The following is a 19,710-nucleotide window of genomic DNA, read 5'->3' as shown; positions in this document are numbered from 1 at the left end:
ACAAAGAAAATAGAGAAAACCTTATCATAAGAGAGATTTCTGAGGAAGAAACAGCCTTAGCTTCTGAAGTCCCTCATTTTATTTTCATCTTTGATTCAAGTAAAGTGAAGTCTCTCACATGGTGGTTAGATATATAGCGAATTGTTGTATTTTCTGTTTGAACACATTTAGATGCAATCTATTGATCTAAAATGCATTTCTTGAAAGAACACTTTGAGAGAGAACAAAATCTCATTTAATCTACCCTCTTCCCTTAGGACAGCTCCCATGATAGCTATATCTGCTTCTGGGACTGAAAGTGCTTTACCAAATTCCGGGGAGGCTTCTACTCTTGCACCTTCCCTAGTGTTACAGATGGAATTGAACTGTTCCTTGAAAACATCATAAGCATACTACTGAAATACTGTGTAACAGAAATATTGAGAACTAAGGAAATAGGAAGGAAAGAGGGGCCAGTTAAGGAAATAGGAAGAAGATCAGCAACTTTAGAATACTTGAATATTGAATCATGATCATAAATATAATGAAAAATGTCATGCTTTAATGCTGAAGAGTGTACTATGAGAAAAACAAGACAAAACTATGTGAAAAGAAAACAAAAGCCTTCCTTAGGGACCTAAATTATAGACTGCAGGCTGAGCTTAACTATTCTGCAATGGGTAGTAAACACAAATCTGCTTCTTCCTCTTCTATCATGACACTTTTCAGGGGCTTTATCTAATGCTTTAAAATTGCATAAGGTATGTGCTGGCTGTGAATTTGAAAAGCTTTGGGTTTTTTTTGACTGAGAGATGGGTTTTGCAAATGGTTTTTAAAATGTGAAGACAAACATCCACCTTACCGAACTTTGTTGACAACAGCACTTGAAACACTGTCAGGGCACCAGAGGGGCTGGCAGCTTCTGGGGCCAGGTACCAAGGTGTCCTAGGATGGTGATGGCAGGGCCTGGCAGCCACAGCCTGTCTCACCCCAAGCCAGGGACAGGGAGGCCAGGGACATTGGAGCAGCCCCAGACCCAGGCCTTGGCACCTCCTTGGGGGCAAGGACCTGGGGACAAGGACAGACCACCTCGGGCTGACACATGCTGACTAATCTAACTCTTGGAATAAAAACAAACCACACAATTAACTCTTACTATCATTCACAAATCAATTCACAGAATGTATATGTAAGCAAAGGTAAGTAAAAACAGAAATAGAAATAAACAGAATCCTCTCCTGGAAATACAGTTACAGAGTCTCTAGGAAGTCTCTCCTAAATTTTAAATTTAAAAATATGATGGCAACTCATAGAGGCAGTTACAAAGGTATGAGGTAAATTTGCTGGTTACTGTGTTTGATCAGAGCCTATCTTCAGTCTTAGAGACCAGAGAAAGCCTACTTGTACTGCTTCTGCTGCTGCTCCTGGGCTTGACAAAGTCGGCAAGCAAATGAAACACGCTCTGGAGCAAGTTCAGAAAAGATGGATGCCACCTTAGGGAAATGGACTAAACCTATTGCAAGGTTTGGTGTTCCCCATCTGCACAGGCACTGATGGTGCAAAGGCAGCAAAGTTGAATATTAAGAGAAGACAAATGCTGTCACGCAACAGGCAAATGTTGAATTTCCCGGATAGATCACAAGTTTCTTGGTGTTTTCTGAAAGTAATTATAACATTCCCCAAATGTCATCTTGGTTGTTATCATTGTAAAAATGGTGTAAAATTGGTTCATATACAGGTTGTGCTTGTTTGTTCACGTAGATGGCCAGTAGATACGGAGCTTGTGTTAATTTTGTAAAGTTTTTGTTCAGCTTTTCTTAGGAGGCATCTCAACTGCAGGTGGATTATTTCTGCCAGGTAAGATTACTTGAGGAGCATTTTCTTTATACATAATCTTTGGCAAATCATTGTCATCATACTAGTTTTTTTGTTCTGTATGGTTTATTACAAGGCAAGACTTTATCAGACACATTTATTCAGATTGTAACTGAAAATGAATGTATTGTTCTAAAAGATGAAGACTGATGGGAAACCAGATGCATGCATATTTATTGATCTAATGTAAATTATTCATGAATTCTGAGACAGGTTTTGTTTTTAAATCACAGGATTTGTGAGTCTTATAAAAATTAAAATAAAAATATTAATACAAATATATAAAAGAAAACAGTATCCTCAATCAGTTCTGTATTTATAATTTCCTTTTCATATGTCTACCAATACTGGTTTTATCCACTCCAATGTGAATTAAGTATAAACCTCAAAATATGAAAGGTAAAAATGTGACCTTACTGAAGCTTATTATTAAAGCAATAACATTATTAACACAATATATCTGTACCAAAAAAAAAAAAATCCAAAACAACATAAACCAGAACTGCAAGTCAGGCACTTTAAAAATATATATAACCAGTGTATCTCTAACCATAAGCAGGCATTTTAGCATTACCAAACTGGTGGATAACAGTTTCTGGAATAGAACCTCGACACTTTGCCTCATTTTCACTGCCATTGCAAAGTTTCCTGGTCACCTTTAACTGCATTTCTGAAATTATTATCCTCAAGCACAGCAAGAACCCCAACAGTTTGGGAAAGTGAAAATTAAGCTGGAAAACGGAAATGTGGATCAAGAAGGAGAGATAAGTATGAATTAGGGTACCCCTGTGAAGTTCAACTTAATGCCATGTTCTAAATCTTCATTTCAGTTCCCTAGACAAAACTTTAAGGGGGTGTGTGTGGAGAATTTGTTTCGACGCCTTGGTAATTTTTTCTTCTAGAACTAGAGATGTAAATAATAACCTCTTGTCTAGAAAAAGGACATCTGTTAACCTCTTGTCTAGAAAAAGGACATCTGTTAGCTGAATTAAAGACAATAAAGTCACCATTTAATTTCACAATAAAGACTGATCTGTAACAGTACTGTTAACATGTGGACCAGTCCTTTGGGTCAGAGCCTTTAAATAGTCTAGTGCATTAATCTTCTGAGTCAGTGTCCTAGTTCTCATCCCAGTTGAGCTAAAAATTACAGTAATGTATTATTTGCTTTAGGGCGAAATCTTATTCATTCCCTTTCCCTAAAGTTAAACACATTTTATCACACATGTAATTTCCATACTTTGTTTGGATGAATTAGCCTTCCTGGCTTAAAAACAGAGGACTTAAATTATTGGTTCATATTTCCCTTGAGTAAAGTTCACACATCTCACACAGAGATAAACCCATGTTTATAAAAGTAGTTCTACTCTGGAAAAACAGACATTTTACACACACTTGCAATGTAATGCTTTCCTCATATCAAGATCTTTAACTTTTCTAATAGATATAGAATGGTATTTTAGACTTTGAAAATAGAGCAAACTCCTTACAGTCCTCATTACCTCTTAAAAGATGTGAATGCCTAGAAGTACAAAAAGCCAAGCTTAATAAACACTAAGATTAGGAACCTTTTCCTATGTCCAATAGAAAGTAAAAGCAAAACCTTGAAAGGGTGAGCAGAGAGCAATTTTATATCTAAGAGAAAGACTGTGAAGGATGTGGCCAAAGAATCTACCCTACATGATCATGTATGTCTCACCGCTTTCAGTTCAAGACTTTCAATCCAGTTACACAAATAAGAACAGTGCTTCACCTGTGTACTGGTCTTGGCTAGAATTGATCATTTTCTCCACAGCAGCTCGTACGGTGCTGTTTGGACTTGTGACCTAAACAGTGCTGATAACACAGGGATGTTTTAGCCTTGTCAAGTAGTGCTTACACAACAACAAGGACTTTTCTGCTTCTCACACCACTCCACTGGTGAGAAGGCTGGGGGTGTACAAGAAGCTTGGAAGGGACACAGCTGGGACAGCTGACCCAAGGGACATCCCACATCACACGAAATCACAATCAACGATAAAGTGGGGGGAAGAAGGAGAAACAAAGGGCCCTTGGAGTGGTGGCATTTGCTGTCCCAGGTCACTGTAATGTGTGATGGAGCTCTGCTTTCCTGAGGAGGGCTGAACAACAGCCTGCCCATGGGAAGAGGTGAATGAATTCCTTGCTTTCTCTTGCTTGTGTACATGACTTTTACGTTCTCTATTAAAAAGTATTTATCTCACTTGTATCACTCCTGTTCTCTCCCCCATTCCATTTTGTGGGGAGTGAGTAAGTGAATGTGTGTGACTGAGCTGTCTACTGGGCTTAGCCCAGAATAAGATATCATTGCATTTTAAGTGTAAAAATATATTTGTGTATTTTCAGATGAAAGGTTAAAAATATATACATATATAAATAAACACATGTCTACTAAAAAAAGGAACACAGTACAGTAGTGCTGGTTAGGAAGCCAAGATGATATTATAATCTGGGAACTTGCCTATTGCCAATTAATGGCTACAGAAACACATGGGGGTTTTTTGTCTTTTTTTTTTTTTTATTTTAGAACAACTTGTTGCTGAAGAGCAGCAGAGATTTTCCACAGTAGATGTTCATACCACCAGCTGGTGAAAGAATAACAAACACAGAAACAAACAAAAGAGGAACAACCAAAGAAAAGCTTCTTTCCTACTTCTGAAATCAATCTCCAACACATAGTCCATCTCACCAAAGAAGAAAAACAAGGTTAGAACATCAGGCAAAAAATTTTCCCCACCTTGTCTGCCTCCTATGCCTGTCCTTTTTAACTATATGATGGATTCTGGGAGAGAGAGTGTTGGTAGATATCAAGCAAAGAAAATACAGTGCCAGGACACTGTTCCTGATGAGTGATCAATCCATCTTCTGCCCTGCAAAGCTTTCTCCAGCAGGTAGACGACAAAGTTTCCTGGAGGTGGATGCCAGAAATTGTATCAGGATACATAGGAAGGATGATGTACCAGAAAACATCTGTCACCATAAGAGAAATGAAGCTAGGTTGCACAGAACATTTTGCCCCTCCTCTTTGCACACTTTTGATTAACAAAGGACTTTCTGATTGTTACTGTGATAGTGGAAAACAAGGTCTAAGCAACAAGGTTTTCAGTTGTGCCAATGCCCTCATAAAGTCTACAACTGTACCAAAATGGAATCCTTAGAAATCTAAAAGAAACAGTAGATTGTTCTGCCTATCTCTCTGATGCCCCGAGTTATTCTTTGAATGACTCTTGGGAAAACTGTAAGAATATATCAATATTTTGAACACAACAGAAAACTGTGAGAATTAAGTGCATTGTTCAGAGAAGCTTCTTAAAAGTGTAAAAACTGTAGGTGTAGAAAATCCAATATTTACTTAAAATTGAAAACAAAGGACATTCAATATTTACTCTTAGCTGAGAACTGACAGATGACACTTTCAAACAAGTGTTTATGACAATATTTTTAGATGAAGCACATATTTCTGTTCCTTCAGGAACGGAGGAGTGCACTGTACAGTACCTGGTGGAATTAGAAAAAAAATGTAAGACTCAAATTTTGAGTTTGAATTTCTAATGATTCTCTTGTCAGTGAAGAGTAGACATTGAAAAAGGTCTAGACTAGAGATGCAATTTCTGTTACAACATTTCAGAAATTCCTTGAGGGTAATCAAACATACAAAAACCTCAGTATGAAATACAGCTCTTAGAACTTCAACAAAATTTCAGTACCCATGCACAAAATAAAGTTATTTTAATCCTACACACTGTTAGCAAGATGTATCACTTATTAAAATAACTAAACTTTCAAACTGATTCTTCACTATGACCGCCTCTTGATACTGAGTAGAAACCAATCACATATAATTAAGTTGGAGTTTTCACCAATAGCTATAAATAAGTGTTCTGCAATGCAATCACATGTGGAATTCCAGAGCTTCATCATGGATATTTCCTTATCTAGCTCAAACAGAACATGTCATTAGCAAAATTTTATGCTTGACAACCCTTAAATATTTCCTAATATCCAACTTAAAGCTTGCCTGGGCACTTTGGGGACATTACTTCTTGTCCTATGACATGTTACTTGTGAGAAGAGACAGACCTCCATCTTGCTATCTTCTACCTCCTTTCAGGTAGTTGTAAAAAGCAATAAGGTTTCTTCTGAACCTCCTTTTCTCCAGACAGGACAGCATCATCTCCCTCAGCAGTTCCTCATAAGACTTGTGTTCCAGACCCTTCACCAGCTTCATTGCCCTTTACATACACAGTGCCAAAAACAGTTTAAAAGCCCATGTGCAAAAACTGTGATAGACGAGGTTAAGCTTACTTTAAGACTAGTACAGGAACATGGGAACTGGCTGTGGCATCTTAGTTGTGGATTTTGGGGGTTGTTGTAAGGTATTCCTCCAGAGCAGAAGCATTCAATGTATGTAAGATACTTAATATAGCCCTGTAAGGTCATTTAAATTATATTGGAGCCCCTGAGCAGGAAGCAATGAGACAGTTAAATACACTTAATTTTCATACTCACTTAGCAGTCCAATATGAACTAATCTGCATTTCAGCAGGGAATCACCAACCCTAGTAAACTAAACATGCTCATTTTAAACAGATGTCACTGAGAAAGATATTTCAACTAAAAAAAGTAAGAACTCTTAATAGGAAAAGTAAAAATTCTTGTTCAAGAAAGTGACAGAAATTGATTTCTGACATTTTTTTCTTAACTGATATGATTTTCCGTGTACTCAGGGACATAGAGTCATGGAATACCTTATCATTATTTCAATTAGCACAGTAGATTCGTATCTGGGATATCATGACAGGCTGTTCTACTAAAGCATGAAAAGAGTGCTCTTCTCTTTTGAACTGGAAAGTTTATTCAATTTGTCTTTATATCAATATAAATTATCTTGTCTATAATAAGGAGATGAGGTAGGCCTTAATCCATTAAACCAACAATTATTATCTCACTACTAAAAGAACTTTGTTTTAATAGATTCCATTACATAATTATATTTTTAAGTATTCATGCTTATTTAGCAGTATTAAACTTGTGAATAACTTGATAAACAATATATTTTTCTTGTCTTGCAAAGCAATACACATGCAACTTTAAAATTACACTCTAATTATTTAATGCTACAAAATCTGTCATTCCCATATGAACTATGGCCAAGAACTTCCAAAAAGGTGTAAGAAGAGTTCCAGATATGGACAAAAGTCTCGAACTCCCGGGGTAGTTAACTGGGGTTTATGAGGCTCATCTCTACATTTGGAAGTATCTATTCAGACATTAACTATGTTTATTTATCATTTGTATTGTGCTCTCAGTCAGGAACCAAAGATAATCAGTGAATAGGTCATTTCTTGTAGGGATTCTGGAAGCTATTTTTGTGAAGACAGAAAGCAGAAAGAGACTGACACTCTTCTCACACTTCATTATTAGCATGGACTAATTTGCAGTGACATTCTTTGATAAATGAAAATACTTATTTCTTTATTATTTAGTATCTTAAAGTAAAACAAAAAACAAACAATACATGACTAAGATCTTTGTAATATTGTTGCTGCAACAACAGAACATTATAAATACAAATATCTAAGGTTTTTTCACGTTCAATTCAATGACAAATGAGTCTCCTGTCCTGTCAATGTCTACACTTGAATTCAAAACTGCAGTGAATGGAGGTTTTATCTCTTATTTTATAACAGCTGCAGCAGAACTGCTGCCTTGAAAGGATATATGCCCTACACATTTCTTCACTTTGTATATTCTGTTCAGAAAGACTGATGCACCTGGGAAGAGCTGTGTGGAACTAACATACCCCAGACAGGATTTACCATGTAAGCAGTAGAATTGTACTACAGGTTTCATTTTCATTCCCAAAGCCTGTAGCAATAGGAAGTGGGCTGCTATAGCTGCAACAAAAAAGCACATAGGCTAATTTGAGGTTTCCTCAGGAAAAATAAAAAAAGCTCCTGGTGCTGAGTTACCAGGCAAATGTTAGCTGTTGGTCTTTGATGAGCCACACTCAACGTAAGCAAAGAACAAGCAAGGACAGACCATAAATCAAGTTTATGAATCAAAAGACCTCATGGCTTGGGAAAGGCAGAATATTGAATTTGCAATTCAAACTCCCAGGAAAAGATTTCATGTACCTTTGGGCATTTCAAAAGATGCTCAATGTTTGAAGACAGGTAGCAGTGGGGGGATGTATACATGAAAATGTGGGAGTAAGAGAAGGGATAATCCTTATTAACACTAAGTATCTAAATAAATTATTTGCTCTATTTTTCACTAATAACCTCACTTTTTGTTTTATTTTCTTTTTACAGAGAAGCATTTCATGCTTTCTGGGGTTCCCTGAATATTCTGATTTAAGAAAACATATAATCCTATCCGCATAATCTTTGCAAATATACCTAAGATCTAGACATTGACTTCTTCCCTCTCTTTTTCCAGCATTATTAGTACATATTTATAAATTGAGTGAGAGCTTTGCTGCAGTTGGGTAGGAAAAAAAATAGGAATCAGTAGTGGCTATTGCAAGTAATTATTAATTACATGACTAATTATTATTACACTCCACAGCTAATTACCAAAAGTAAATAATAACCACAAATACAGAGCAATTCCTAGAAAGCCATTCAAAATCAAAGGATTTTGAAAGTCTTAAAACTTTAGGTTATGCATGGAAAATAGTTTTGACATTCACAGCCAAAATTACATAGTTGCAGCAAATTTCTATGCAGAGACTTCACAATTTTTACCCAGGGGAAAACAAAACAAAGCAAAACACAAGTCCTAGAGCCAAGCAACTGATAAACTAGATTGTTGGTAGCCTGATGGAGATGAGGTTGCTGCACCTCCTTATTTTTAATCCACGATTTAGAAGCAGTGTGAGGTCAAGCAGTGTTCCCACAAGGCACATACACAGATGCAACACACAATGGGTGACACACAACTAGAACCACTCAGTACTCAAACACAAACAGCACAAACAACCTCATTCTTTTCCAGCTGACCAGGAGGAAGGATGATTTATAATTGGAAATGTACTCACATACTCAGCATGGATTGCTCCTGTAACTTGCCACACTTGGTCTATCCAGTAGCCAACACCTGGACTTTTCACTTGGTGCCATCTGGACATAAAACTCTGGGGCCTTCAGCTCCTCTCCAGCTCCAGGTACAGACCCCCTTTTAATCCTGGACATAATCACACACCCCTACTCAACCCAGCACACTTACTGATCCCCCACAGCCTTACACACTGAATACATCCAGTAACAGTACCTGGACCCCTTGGGCCCTCAGTTCCTAATGCCATCCTGCTGGTTCCTGGTGCCCTGGTCTCCCCTTGCCTCATGCACAGAGACACACAGCTACAAACAGGGCTCTCAAACCACATACCATACAGTTGCTCTAGACTGATCTTGGCTCCTGCAGCTGACTCCTGAGCTTTCTGGTCTGGACTTTTGGCCAAATGGATATCTATCGCCCAAGCCACTCATCCAGCTTTCTGGCTATTCCAGCCTGAGACCCTGTAGTGATCCCATACTGGCATAGACACCCATGTAATACACACACAGTTTGCTGGCAACAGACACACAGACCCTTTTGACTCATGGTCCTGCTCCAGCTGCTAGTACTTAAATTTATCTCCATGCACACATGCATGCAAGAGAGAGACCTTTTACTTGGGAAATGGAGTTAGAAATGGAGCATAAGGAAACACAGAACAGACTGCTGATCGAGGACAGGGCATGGCCAGGAAATGGTGCTGAGCAAACTGAGGCAGGAGAGGGTTTCTTCTATTTTTACCTGTTGGAACTCTAAACAACAATAGTTAATTTCTTCCCTCCCCCGCTTCATCCCCCACTTGACATTGGAAAGGGATTTTTGGGGAAACAATTGGCAAAAACATGGTTTTGTGAGGAAATCCATGGGTGAAGAAATGGATTGGGAATACACTAAGGGTAATAGGATATAGGGTAAAAGGGAAAGGTGGGATTAGGAAAGGGAGACCGTAAGGACTGTTTATAATGGAGATATTGTCTAACATGACTAGAATTTTTAGCATATCTATTGCCTTTCACAAAAACACCACCAGGCCCAGTGACCTCTGCTGCTTGTAACCCTTTTCTACCTTGCACAATTTTGAACTTCTTCCCGGGGTTGCATTCGGGGCTGCGTGGGCTGGGCTGGGCTGGGCCACGCTGCTCAGCTCCCCGCGTGCCGCTGCCTCCTCTGGTCGCAGCTGCGCTGCCGCTGCCTGGGGCCGCGCCCACGTCTCGGCCGGGCCTCCGAGCAATGACCCCCCGCGCCCGGCTCCAGCGTGTGTTTCAGCTGGGCGCGACTCCGCTCCGCAGCCACTGCCACCGCTGCCGCCCGCACACCGCCGCTCTCACGGGGCTCGCTCCGCCACGCACTGCGCTGGGCCAGGTGGGCACCGCCAGGTCGCGCCGCCGCCACCGTGCCCTGCTCCGCTGCCAACACTGCAGCTCGCGTCGCTCCGCTTGCGTGTGGGAACTGCCTCGCTGCTGCTCGCAGAGCGCTCGGTCCACGTGGCCTGGGTCGCACGGTCCCTGAAGGAGTTTTAACTTGGCAAGGACACAGCTGACATTGTTCAACAGTCTCAGTAATTAAATAATATTCACAAAAATATTCTTCCATCGGCATATATTTTGACTCAGAAATTAACTGTGTCCAAACAGTCTTCCAAAAGTCTGTGGTAAGAATCAAATCCCAAGAAATGTAGAAAAAGTTCTTAAACAACCATGCAAGGAAATGTTTCAGTTCCTTTTGAGCTTGAATTAAGCTAAAATTTACAAATCGTTGTTCAAGAATCTTTTCAAGTGTAAGACAGATGTCCATATGCGGCTCTGAGAGCCAAGAGTCTTCCCACAGTTCCTCCATAGTTTAGATATGGAATAGCAAAACAAAAACAAGAATAGAAATCCAGAGTTTACTCACAAATCAGTCGCTGTCCTTAGGGATCGGGGATTGTTCTGCCTGCATTACCCACCATTTATTACAGTGGGGATACTGCAACACGTGTATCAGACAACGAGGCCCGTGGAAAGAAATATATGGACCAATTCTTGATAGATGTTTTCAGAGAGATGTTTATTTTCCCAGCCGCATGGCTGAGGATGCCGAGGAAAACTGTGGCAATCACAGGACCGGAGGGTCCTTGCTCGCGCAGGGGAACACAAAACAACCAATGGGGAACGAGGCTGACCAGGGGCAGGGAAACCCGGTGCCTCCCCCCCAGGGCCCCTCTCCCAGGACCACATGGCAGGGGGAAGGACCCCAACACTGCCCCACTTTGAGTGAGTGGAGAAGAGCCTTTTATCAGATAAGCTGACAAAGCTGTTCTGCCAAGAACACACTTTTTTCCTACTTCAGAGTTTGTAATTTGGGGCTGTTCCCTTATTATTCTTTAAATGTATAAATTCTATAGCCTTATACTACAATCTTATTTAAACTATTCTAACCTAAGCTTCTAAAAATCCATAACTTTAAAGTCTTCAGATATTAAGTCATTTAAAACCAAGTATAGGCAGTACTAAGCTAGAAGTAGCAGACTTCTTAAGATGCGTATTAACACTCATTGATATCTGCTTCTGATTGCTCCGAGAACCTTTACTGATCATGATATGAAATCCTTAGGCTTCATAAACAACATTCTGTCATTAATGCTGGGACTTTTCTCTTTCCCTTTTCCCCTCTTTTGGACCTCCTTTGTTGTAAAGGAAGCTTGTGCATGTAAGTGTAAATTCAGAAGACTTCCAGATAAAGTATAGTTAAGCTGGAATTGAACAGTTGAGGTATTAGGAAAAGCAGGTCGCAGAAATGCTTGCAAATTCAGAAGAGTGGTGTTTTAAAAAATGAGTCCTAAGCCCCAAAAATTCAAAGTGAAATTTCATAGTGAAAAATTTTATTCTTCAAGACTTTCCCATCTTTTCCAATATTCTGCTTCTTCCCCTTTTATCATGCCAAATTAAATTAACTGTTATTCTACAATTCTGAAAAAGCAACATATAAAAACAAAAAGCTTTCTCCTGTGTTTTTGCTCCTGTCCTATTTACCTCATTTTCCCATTTTCATAGACTATGGTATCAGAATAATTTTCATATTCTAGAGAAATATCAAAAAGAGTTTAAGTTCATAAAGTGTTATTAAATCGCTGTCAAAGCCTAAGGCTTGAGGAGTGAAAATACACTACCATCTGTTGTTTCATTATAACAATACTATTTCATGTGGGATGCAGACTTGATACAGAGAATATCCATTATGATTCTTCACTGACTGAAGAGCAGCTCCAGACTGCAAGTTCTACACCATTATAAAAATAAAAAATGCAGGCCATTGCTTCAGAGTGGCTAAACAGATTTAGAAATACAAACTAGCGTTGTATTTCTAAGTATCACAAGGGCAAGGGGAGTGTGAGGACTGTAGCAGTGATTTTCCATTCTGTGCATTTCTAACATGAGCTCACAAATTTATAGAACATTTTAGTTTGAGAGAGACCCTCCTCTGAGGGCCACGGAGTTCAGTCTCGTAATCAAAGCAGCACCGACCTCAAAGCTCTCTGAGATGGCACAGATACACTTCTCTTGTAATGAAGCAAGGGTACACCTCCAAGTGCCACAGTGATCAGTGGACACAAGCCAAGAAACTTAAATGCAAAAATATTAAAATGAAAACTGTTTACACTATGCTGAATTCACATCTGCACATTTTAAAAGCCATTATTATTCCCTTCAATTAACTAGTGAAAGATATACTGTTCAGTGTGTTTCATTTTTCCCCCTCAGTATTAAAGCTTCGATATAGAAAGGGAGAAACAGTTAAAAAATTTATAAAAAAAATACACTTTCTTATATTATATTTACTCATTATTGAGGTCTTCAAATACACACTAAAAATGTATAATCATATTAATATCATTATCATAATAATTCTCTTCAAAAAATCCAAAACTAGCAACACCTCTCATTCCCAAAAGAGATTTCTTCTCTCTTTAAATAAAACAGTTTGGGTACATTATACATAACTTACACTTTGTGAAAAAAAAGAAAAGGGTGATGCATGGAATTTAAGCATAAATATTTCAGTTCATTCTACTTCTCCAATCATAGAAGAAATTTTCAGTTGAATGGCTATCCTGCAGTTTTATAAAAACATGAATTATAACAGTTTATTGTGGTATATGTGTTGAGGCACACATTCAATAATCCTCCCAAGTCTATCCTTCAGGCAAAACAAAGCCTTGAAAATCATAATGTGTTAGGCATACTTGAGTCACTTCCTAAACAGAGGCTTGAAAAGATGAAAGAGTGCTATTCCAGTTTGGCTGAATGGCTCACATCATGACATGATGCAGAATTAATTCTGTACACAGCAGGCTCATTTTAGTACTCAGCAAAACATAGCAACTTATAAATTTCAGAGTGCTAAAGCAAGAAGCAGTCAACAAAAGGAATAAGAAAAAAAATCTACATACCTGCATTGTGTACATCGCATTTAACCTACCAGACTTAATTAACTGCAACATATTAGCTAAATCATATCAACAGAAATATAAAATACCCACCTGTTTTGGGGTCAACAGAGAAATATGGCTGTCCCTGAAGAATACTATACACTACTCTGGCACTGTTTCCATATGTGGGGTCATCTGCATCTGTGGCTGTCACCTGTAGGACAGATGTACCTGTATACACAGGAAAAGAAACATTAACTTGCAACAAATACAATTTTCTGATAAATATTTTCAAATACATTTTAAAAACCTCTAAACTCCTCACATTCTAAAATTGAGATAGTAATAACATTTTCTCCATCTATTATCATAATATCATTTTTTAAGAAAAAATTGTTACACTAATTTGGAAAAGAAATTTCGTTATATATTTATGTGCTAATTAATTACATACATACAAACCTAAATAGAAACTACACAGGATGTAAACATAAATAGTAACTACATAGCATGCATATTTACATATGTTCACACACATAGAACCCAAGTTGGATATTGATTTCTGAATAACACAAATTTATGGACTTCAGGATTATCTTCATCCACAATACAAATGAATGCTGAAGTATTCAAAATAACTTGTATAAATGCTCCCATATCAAAAAAAGTTGCTTGAAGAATAAAAAGAAATCTAGCTATTGGAAGGCATCAAAGATCTCGAAATAACTACTAGAACCTTGTTGGGGATGAAAAATAGAAAGATGAGTTCAAAAGACAATTATTTTTATGCTAATAATAAACACCATTAGAAGAATAAAATCACAGTTTCTAACACATCACTAGGTGGGATAAATTATGAGCAACCTTTTTGAGAAAACAAAATGCATAAGTACTGCACAGATAGGATGGAGACAAGTGATTTTTTCATTTTACTGTATTTTTAAAGACATTTAATGATAAATCTTTGCTATCACTGCCAAACACTTCCCATAAGAAATCAGTAAGATTGTAAGATAGTAAAGTCTCAGACTTCATTACATTTGTTTATCCTTATGCAGACACAGCTTTCTACAGGCTCCTTTAGTCCATCATTAAAATAACAGAATAATAAGAACAGAACAGAACAAAACAGAACAGGCTGCTCTCACATAACTCTGCATGTTAAAGCAGATTCTCATCTAAATTAACCACTGAGGTATCGCCTCCACTCTGGGGTGTTCAATTTCACATTTAGTGGAGATGAGAAGTATGTTTTTGAATTGAAGCCCTTGATCTCCTTCACTTTTTACACTTTGATTTGCCTTATAGAAGAGTTTCAGAGCATGCTAACTAGATTTCTTCAGATGAAACTAAACCAGGAGATGTGCTTTAGCAGCACATCTGATTTATTCTGACTGCTAATAGGCACGTAGTCTCAGAGACCGGGCCAGAGCTAATCTGAAATAAGATTTCCCAAATACATATGGCATGGACATCAGTTCCTCAGTTATAGTTATTTAGCCTCTTAGATCAATTTCCATTGCACAGAAATATTTAATGGGCACACCCTCAGTGTACACTTGAGTTAGAAGTATCTGAAGTCATGGAGTCTCACTTCAGGTCCAGCAAACTAAGCATGCAAACCTTCATAGATTTGGTTTCTTCACTTTTTGAGAAACTCTTCATTCATTTGTGCCACACTAACTTGGACACCAAGAGTTGCTGTTTGTATCTCTACTGGAGACTTTGTAAAATTGTATGCAAATATGTCTGCATACTTAAATATAGTGTCTTCTGCTCTCTGAAAAGCCCAAGTGCATACAGTCTCATAGATAAATATATTAACAAAGTAAGTATGAGGATACCTGGATAATTTTGAAGCTGAATATTGTAATAAAATCAAGCTGGAGCTAGTTGTATGTTCATAATTATTCAGACATTAATGTTAAAAGTAACTAAACTACCGTATTTGTGTTCATGTGGAAAGGTAAACAAATGTGAATTAAAGTTTGTGTTTTTTTCTTAAAATGTTCTAGGAATCAATTCAGCCCTATTTATTTGCTACCTAAACATAGAATAAGAGGCTACTTCCAGGAACAGGCACTTCCCCCCCTGCTATTCTATGACATTGAAATGCTGTAACTATACATTTCTGTAGCATAGTTTGCAAATAATTTCTAGCTTGAGAGGAACTTGTCCGTTTCAACATTGTGGGATCATTGAAGATTAAAAGGTTATAGATGCACAATGATTTTATTTTATTATATAGTTGCATAAAACAAAAACACAGCCATTCAATTGGTATAGTCAGTCACCTACCAGAGTTTACTATCCAAATGCTGGACAACTTCTCTACCATTTCATCTACAGATTTTCCTTTTTCCAGGAAAACAGTTACCAATAGTGTCGGTTTCCACTAGCACTTCTCTCCAGAATTCTAGGAAATCAAGGTGTCTTGAAATCAATGAACATATTTTGGCATATTTCAGAAGAAAGAAACAGAAATTCTGAGATTTCATAGTTCTCTCCTTCTTTGAACACTCTCTTCTCTCTCCTTATTTTAAAAGAATCTAAGCACTTGTATAACTCATTGATGTGAGAGAAAAGAAACAGAACCAGTGAAAGGCAGCATCTCACATAAGCAGCTGACAGGTCGTTTTAGCATGAATGGAATGCCATTGTATCTTAAAATTTGCCCCAGTGATTTTCTAATACAACTGTATCTCTCTCCCAAGAAATACCTGATAATAGCAATTTAGTATTGAATAGCGGCAAAGTGTTCTCTTTCTACCTAAAAGAACCCTTAGAATCACAGATTTTAACTCAACCTCCCACTCTACCTCTCAAACTCTCATTCAGTGGAATGCAGCACTTCAGAAGCTTTACTTCTTCACTATCTCACACAAGCACACTCCGCATTTTATAAGATATCCCCACAGCAGCTTTTTGTCCGACTCTTGCCTGATTGGTTGAGCACCAAGAAAAGGCAGCTTGTGAAAGCTGCAGGTTAGAATGCCTTGCAAGAAAAAAGGCAAAGCGGGTACTTTTACCTTCCAACTACTCCTTTCAAAGTTAGCATCATTCAGACTCGTCTGCACAACAGACAAATCACAATTCTGGATACATTTGTATCATTTAAATGCAGTATCATTTTTTGTTGTTGGGCTAGGTGTAATGAAGGATTCTGATGGAGAGTTATACAGTACAGCTCTCTTGATATTTTAAATGTTAACAAGTCCAAAAAAAAAAAAAAAAAGTAATCAAATACAAAAGACAGAGGTCTAATTTCTCTGGACACCACAGGACAGATATGAACATCAGACCAATACCTTCCATTCTTTTTTGCTATCTTACTGCAAAAGCCCCTGTCAAGAAAGCCTCAAGATTTTGCTACAAAAGAATTTTGTCACTCCAGTTAGGCAATAAAAACGACTTTTTTTTCCCAGTTGGAGTCTCTGTTTATTCAGAGTACAACTACCTTTCCATATGCTTTCCCACTACATTTCAGAGATTACAATATGGAAATACTATTTTTTTAGTTAATGCTTTATAAAGAGCTGTAAAACATATCTGTATGCTCTGAACACCACTCTGTGAGTTTTGTCTTTTTTCTGGTATAAAAAATAAGGATTATTCAGTTGGGGCACTACACTATATTTTTATTTCAAAATATCTCCGTTTGTTTTTTCTCTTTTTTTTTTAATAGTTTGCAATAAATATTTTGTGAAGTTATATATCAAAGGAAAGCTGAAAGGGAATATTTCAATTTGTCTCTCTGAAGACAAATTTTTAATGTTTAATGAGGCAGTTCAATGAATAACGTGTGTTGAGAATGCAAATTTGTATGCATGACTTTCCACAGTTTGCTGTAGTACCAAATCTCAAATGAATCAATAGTGAACAAAAAACTTAAAACGAGTGATAAAAAGGTGAAGTTTAATAAACACAGGGATTTTCTGCCTAACTAAAGTAATTCTTAGTGCTGTCTTAAAACACTAATTACTCAACAAAATGTGATTCAGTTTCACAACACAGGAAGTAAAATAGGCACTTCTAATAAAAATCATATTTATGAACAACATTAATATTGTCTTCCAGATTATCTGAAATTATGACTAACTCCCATTGGAATACTCTCAAAAGAAGTCAGAAAAATCTACTGTGCCTATCAATTTCTTAAGTAGAATTTATTGGGAAAACTCTTCTTATCAGAGAATCACAGAATGATTAGCATTGGAAGGGACCTCGAGAGGTCATCTAATCTCACCTCTAAATTACCTTAGCACTAAAATGTTAACATGGAGTGTTTCACTCATTTTGCAGCTGACAATTAACACATATGGAAGTCTTTTACTGATTGAAAAATATTCTTATTTTCTTTTAATTTACATAAAGACGACTTTCATAAACCTTAAAACAGACCACAGAGATCTCAATGCAACTGGGTTTTTTATGCTGCAGAAGAAATAATTTCAGCTATAAATCTTGGTTCTTGAGCCAAATTTTAGGGAAAAGTTTCATTGAAGGCAAGGAATAGACATTTTCTTTCATCTCTTTCAGGATACTACATAAAGCATAAATAGTATGTTTATTTTGTGTCACAATGAAAACTGTGATGTAGTATTTGCCAAAAAAAAATTTAAAACTGTCCTGTACTTACTTGTCAGTGACCTGAGAAAAAAGAAAAGCCATAAAGGTTCTACAGCTTTTACAGCTAGATTAAGTTCAAATTGTGGGGAAAATACCAACTAACATCTTGAGGAGGCAAACAAGAACTGCTGCTGAAACTAAACAGCATAATGGAGATCAAAAATAACACCACTTAGCATGAGAACTGTTCCAGAGAGACAGTAAATTTGAAAGATCTTTAAATGATCGTGTAAAAACCAGAAGAGATATTCACAGTGCAGCCTCCTTAGAAATTTGTAGAATAATATCAAGAAGTTCAATTATGCATAGACTCCACAGCTAAATGTCAAAAAAAAAGTGCTAATTATAGAACTAATAAAAGTGGCAGAGGTATCTCCATCATTTGACACAAAGAGTGTATCCTGTGGAAGTAATAATAGAATTAGTCTTCCTGAAATTGCAGACTATAAAAGTCCTTTCAGAATGCAACAAATACAAACAAATCAAGGAAAAAAGAAAATAGAGATAATAAATTTGCAACGAAAATATAACGTACACCTACAATAGAATGCCTGTATGACAAAATATGAAAATTCTGTTTTATTCACACAACACAAAAACTTTGTGGAATAGATATTTTAATGATTTCCCTCAAGTACAACCAGTAAAGTATTTAATTTATAAAACATATGCATCAATTTTCTATTTTACTGGCAAAATTTCATTGGTTTACCATAATCCATTCTGTTTTATAACACAAAATACCATCCCAGACTATTCAAATCATTCTTTCGAAAACAGTAACATGTATGATGTAGTTGTACAGTAACACCAGATTCTGATTACTGCAGAATTATTACTAACATTTATGTAAGAATGCTCAATATTGAGAAGGTGAAAAAAAATTTCATATATAGAATACAAATAAAAAATAATATTATATTAATAATATAATATAATATAATAATATATAATATAATTATATATTATATTATATTATATTATATATTATTATATTATATTATATTAGCTACTTTTGATTTTGAAGATAATATTGATCTCTTTTCCACTATCTTTCCTCCTATGCAGAAAATAAAATGCTTCTAAAGGTGAAGGAAATAATCAATTAAAATTGTTTCCATTAAAGATAAAAGAAACCAATGAAAGAGAAAGATGGAGCTATGCATTTTTGGAAACAGTTGGTAAAGGAAATGAATTACTCATTAAGACAGCCTGTGGTGTAATGGGAGATAATTGAGATAAAAGCTTAGATGAAACTGAAATGAACTGCAACTCTAACAGTAAATCTTTGTGCCATGGTGAATGATCAGAGACAGCTGAAGACATTTCATACAGACCCACAATATTCTTACTGGAAGCTCTATGCACTCACTGTAGTAATTCACACAAACAAGTATTGCTTGCATAGTCCTGGAGTTATTGTGTTTCTCACAGAAATACTGCCCTTTTTTCCTTGTACAAGTTTCTGTTGGCAATTCGTCTATTAGAGGAAAGTTATAAACTAATTTCAACACCAGAGAAGTATTAAACAAAGAAAACTGATTGCACAATACAGTACCTCAAAGAATAAGAGTATCTGAACTATGTAACGGGGAAATACAAAGATTGGTACTTTTTTGAACTTCAGTTCACTTTAAAGAAAATTCTTTAAAAGAATCTAGGAAACTACTGTTCCTTTGTGATTCTGCAAATTGTACAGAATGCTCATGTGGACGTAAGAGAACACCATAAAGTGTGCA

The 19,710-nt window shown here is 36.8% G+C and overlaps 1 protein-coding gene across 12 annotated transcripts in view; it reads right to left on the bottom strand.

Moving 5' to 3' along the window:
* CDH18 (cadherin 18) overlaps positions 1 to 19,710 on the bottom strand; it is a 522,886-nt gene that overhangs the window by 114,223 nt on the left and 388,953 nt on the right. For all 12 annotated transcript variants that reach the window (XM_048311338.1, XM_048311426.1, XM_048311373.1 and 9 more), the window contains one exon: positions 13,454 to 13,573. In XM_048311338.1, the coding sequence (XP_048167295.1) occupies positions 13,454 to 13,573 (120 nt within the window). The remainder of the gene's footprint in view (positions 1 to 13,453; positions 13,574 to 19,710) is intronic.

Source organism: Corvus hawaiiensis, chromosome 1 (assembly GCF_020740725.1).
Source record: "Corvus hawaiiensis isolate bCorHaw1 chromosome 1, bCorHaw1.pri.cur, whole genome shotgun sequence".
NCBI classification, from domain to species: domain Eukaryota; kingdom Metazoa; phylum Chordata; class Aves; order Passeriformes; family Corvidae; genus Corvus; species Corvus hawaiiensis.
Note: the sequence above shows the minus strand (reverse complement) of the source record. Positions and strands in the feature narration are given on the sequence as shown.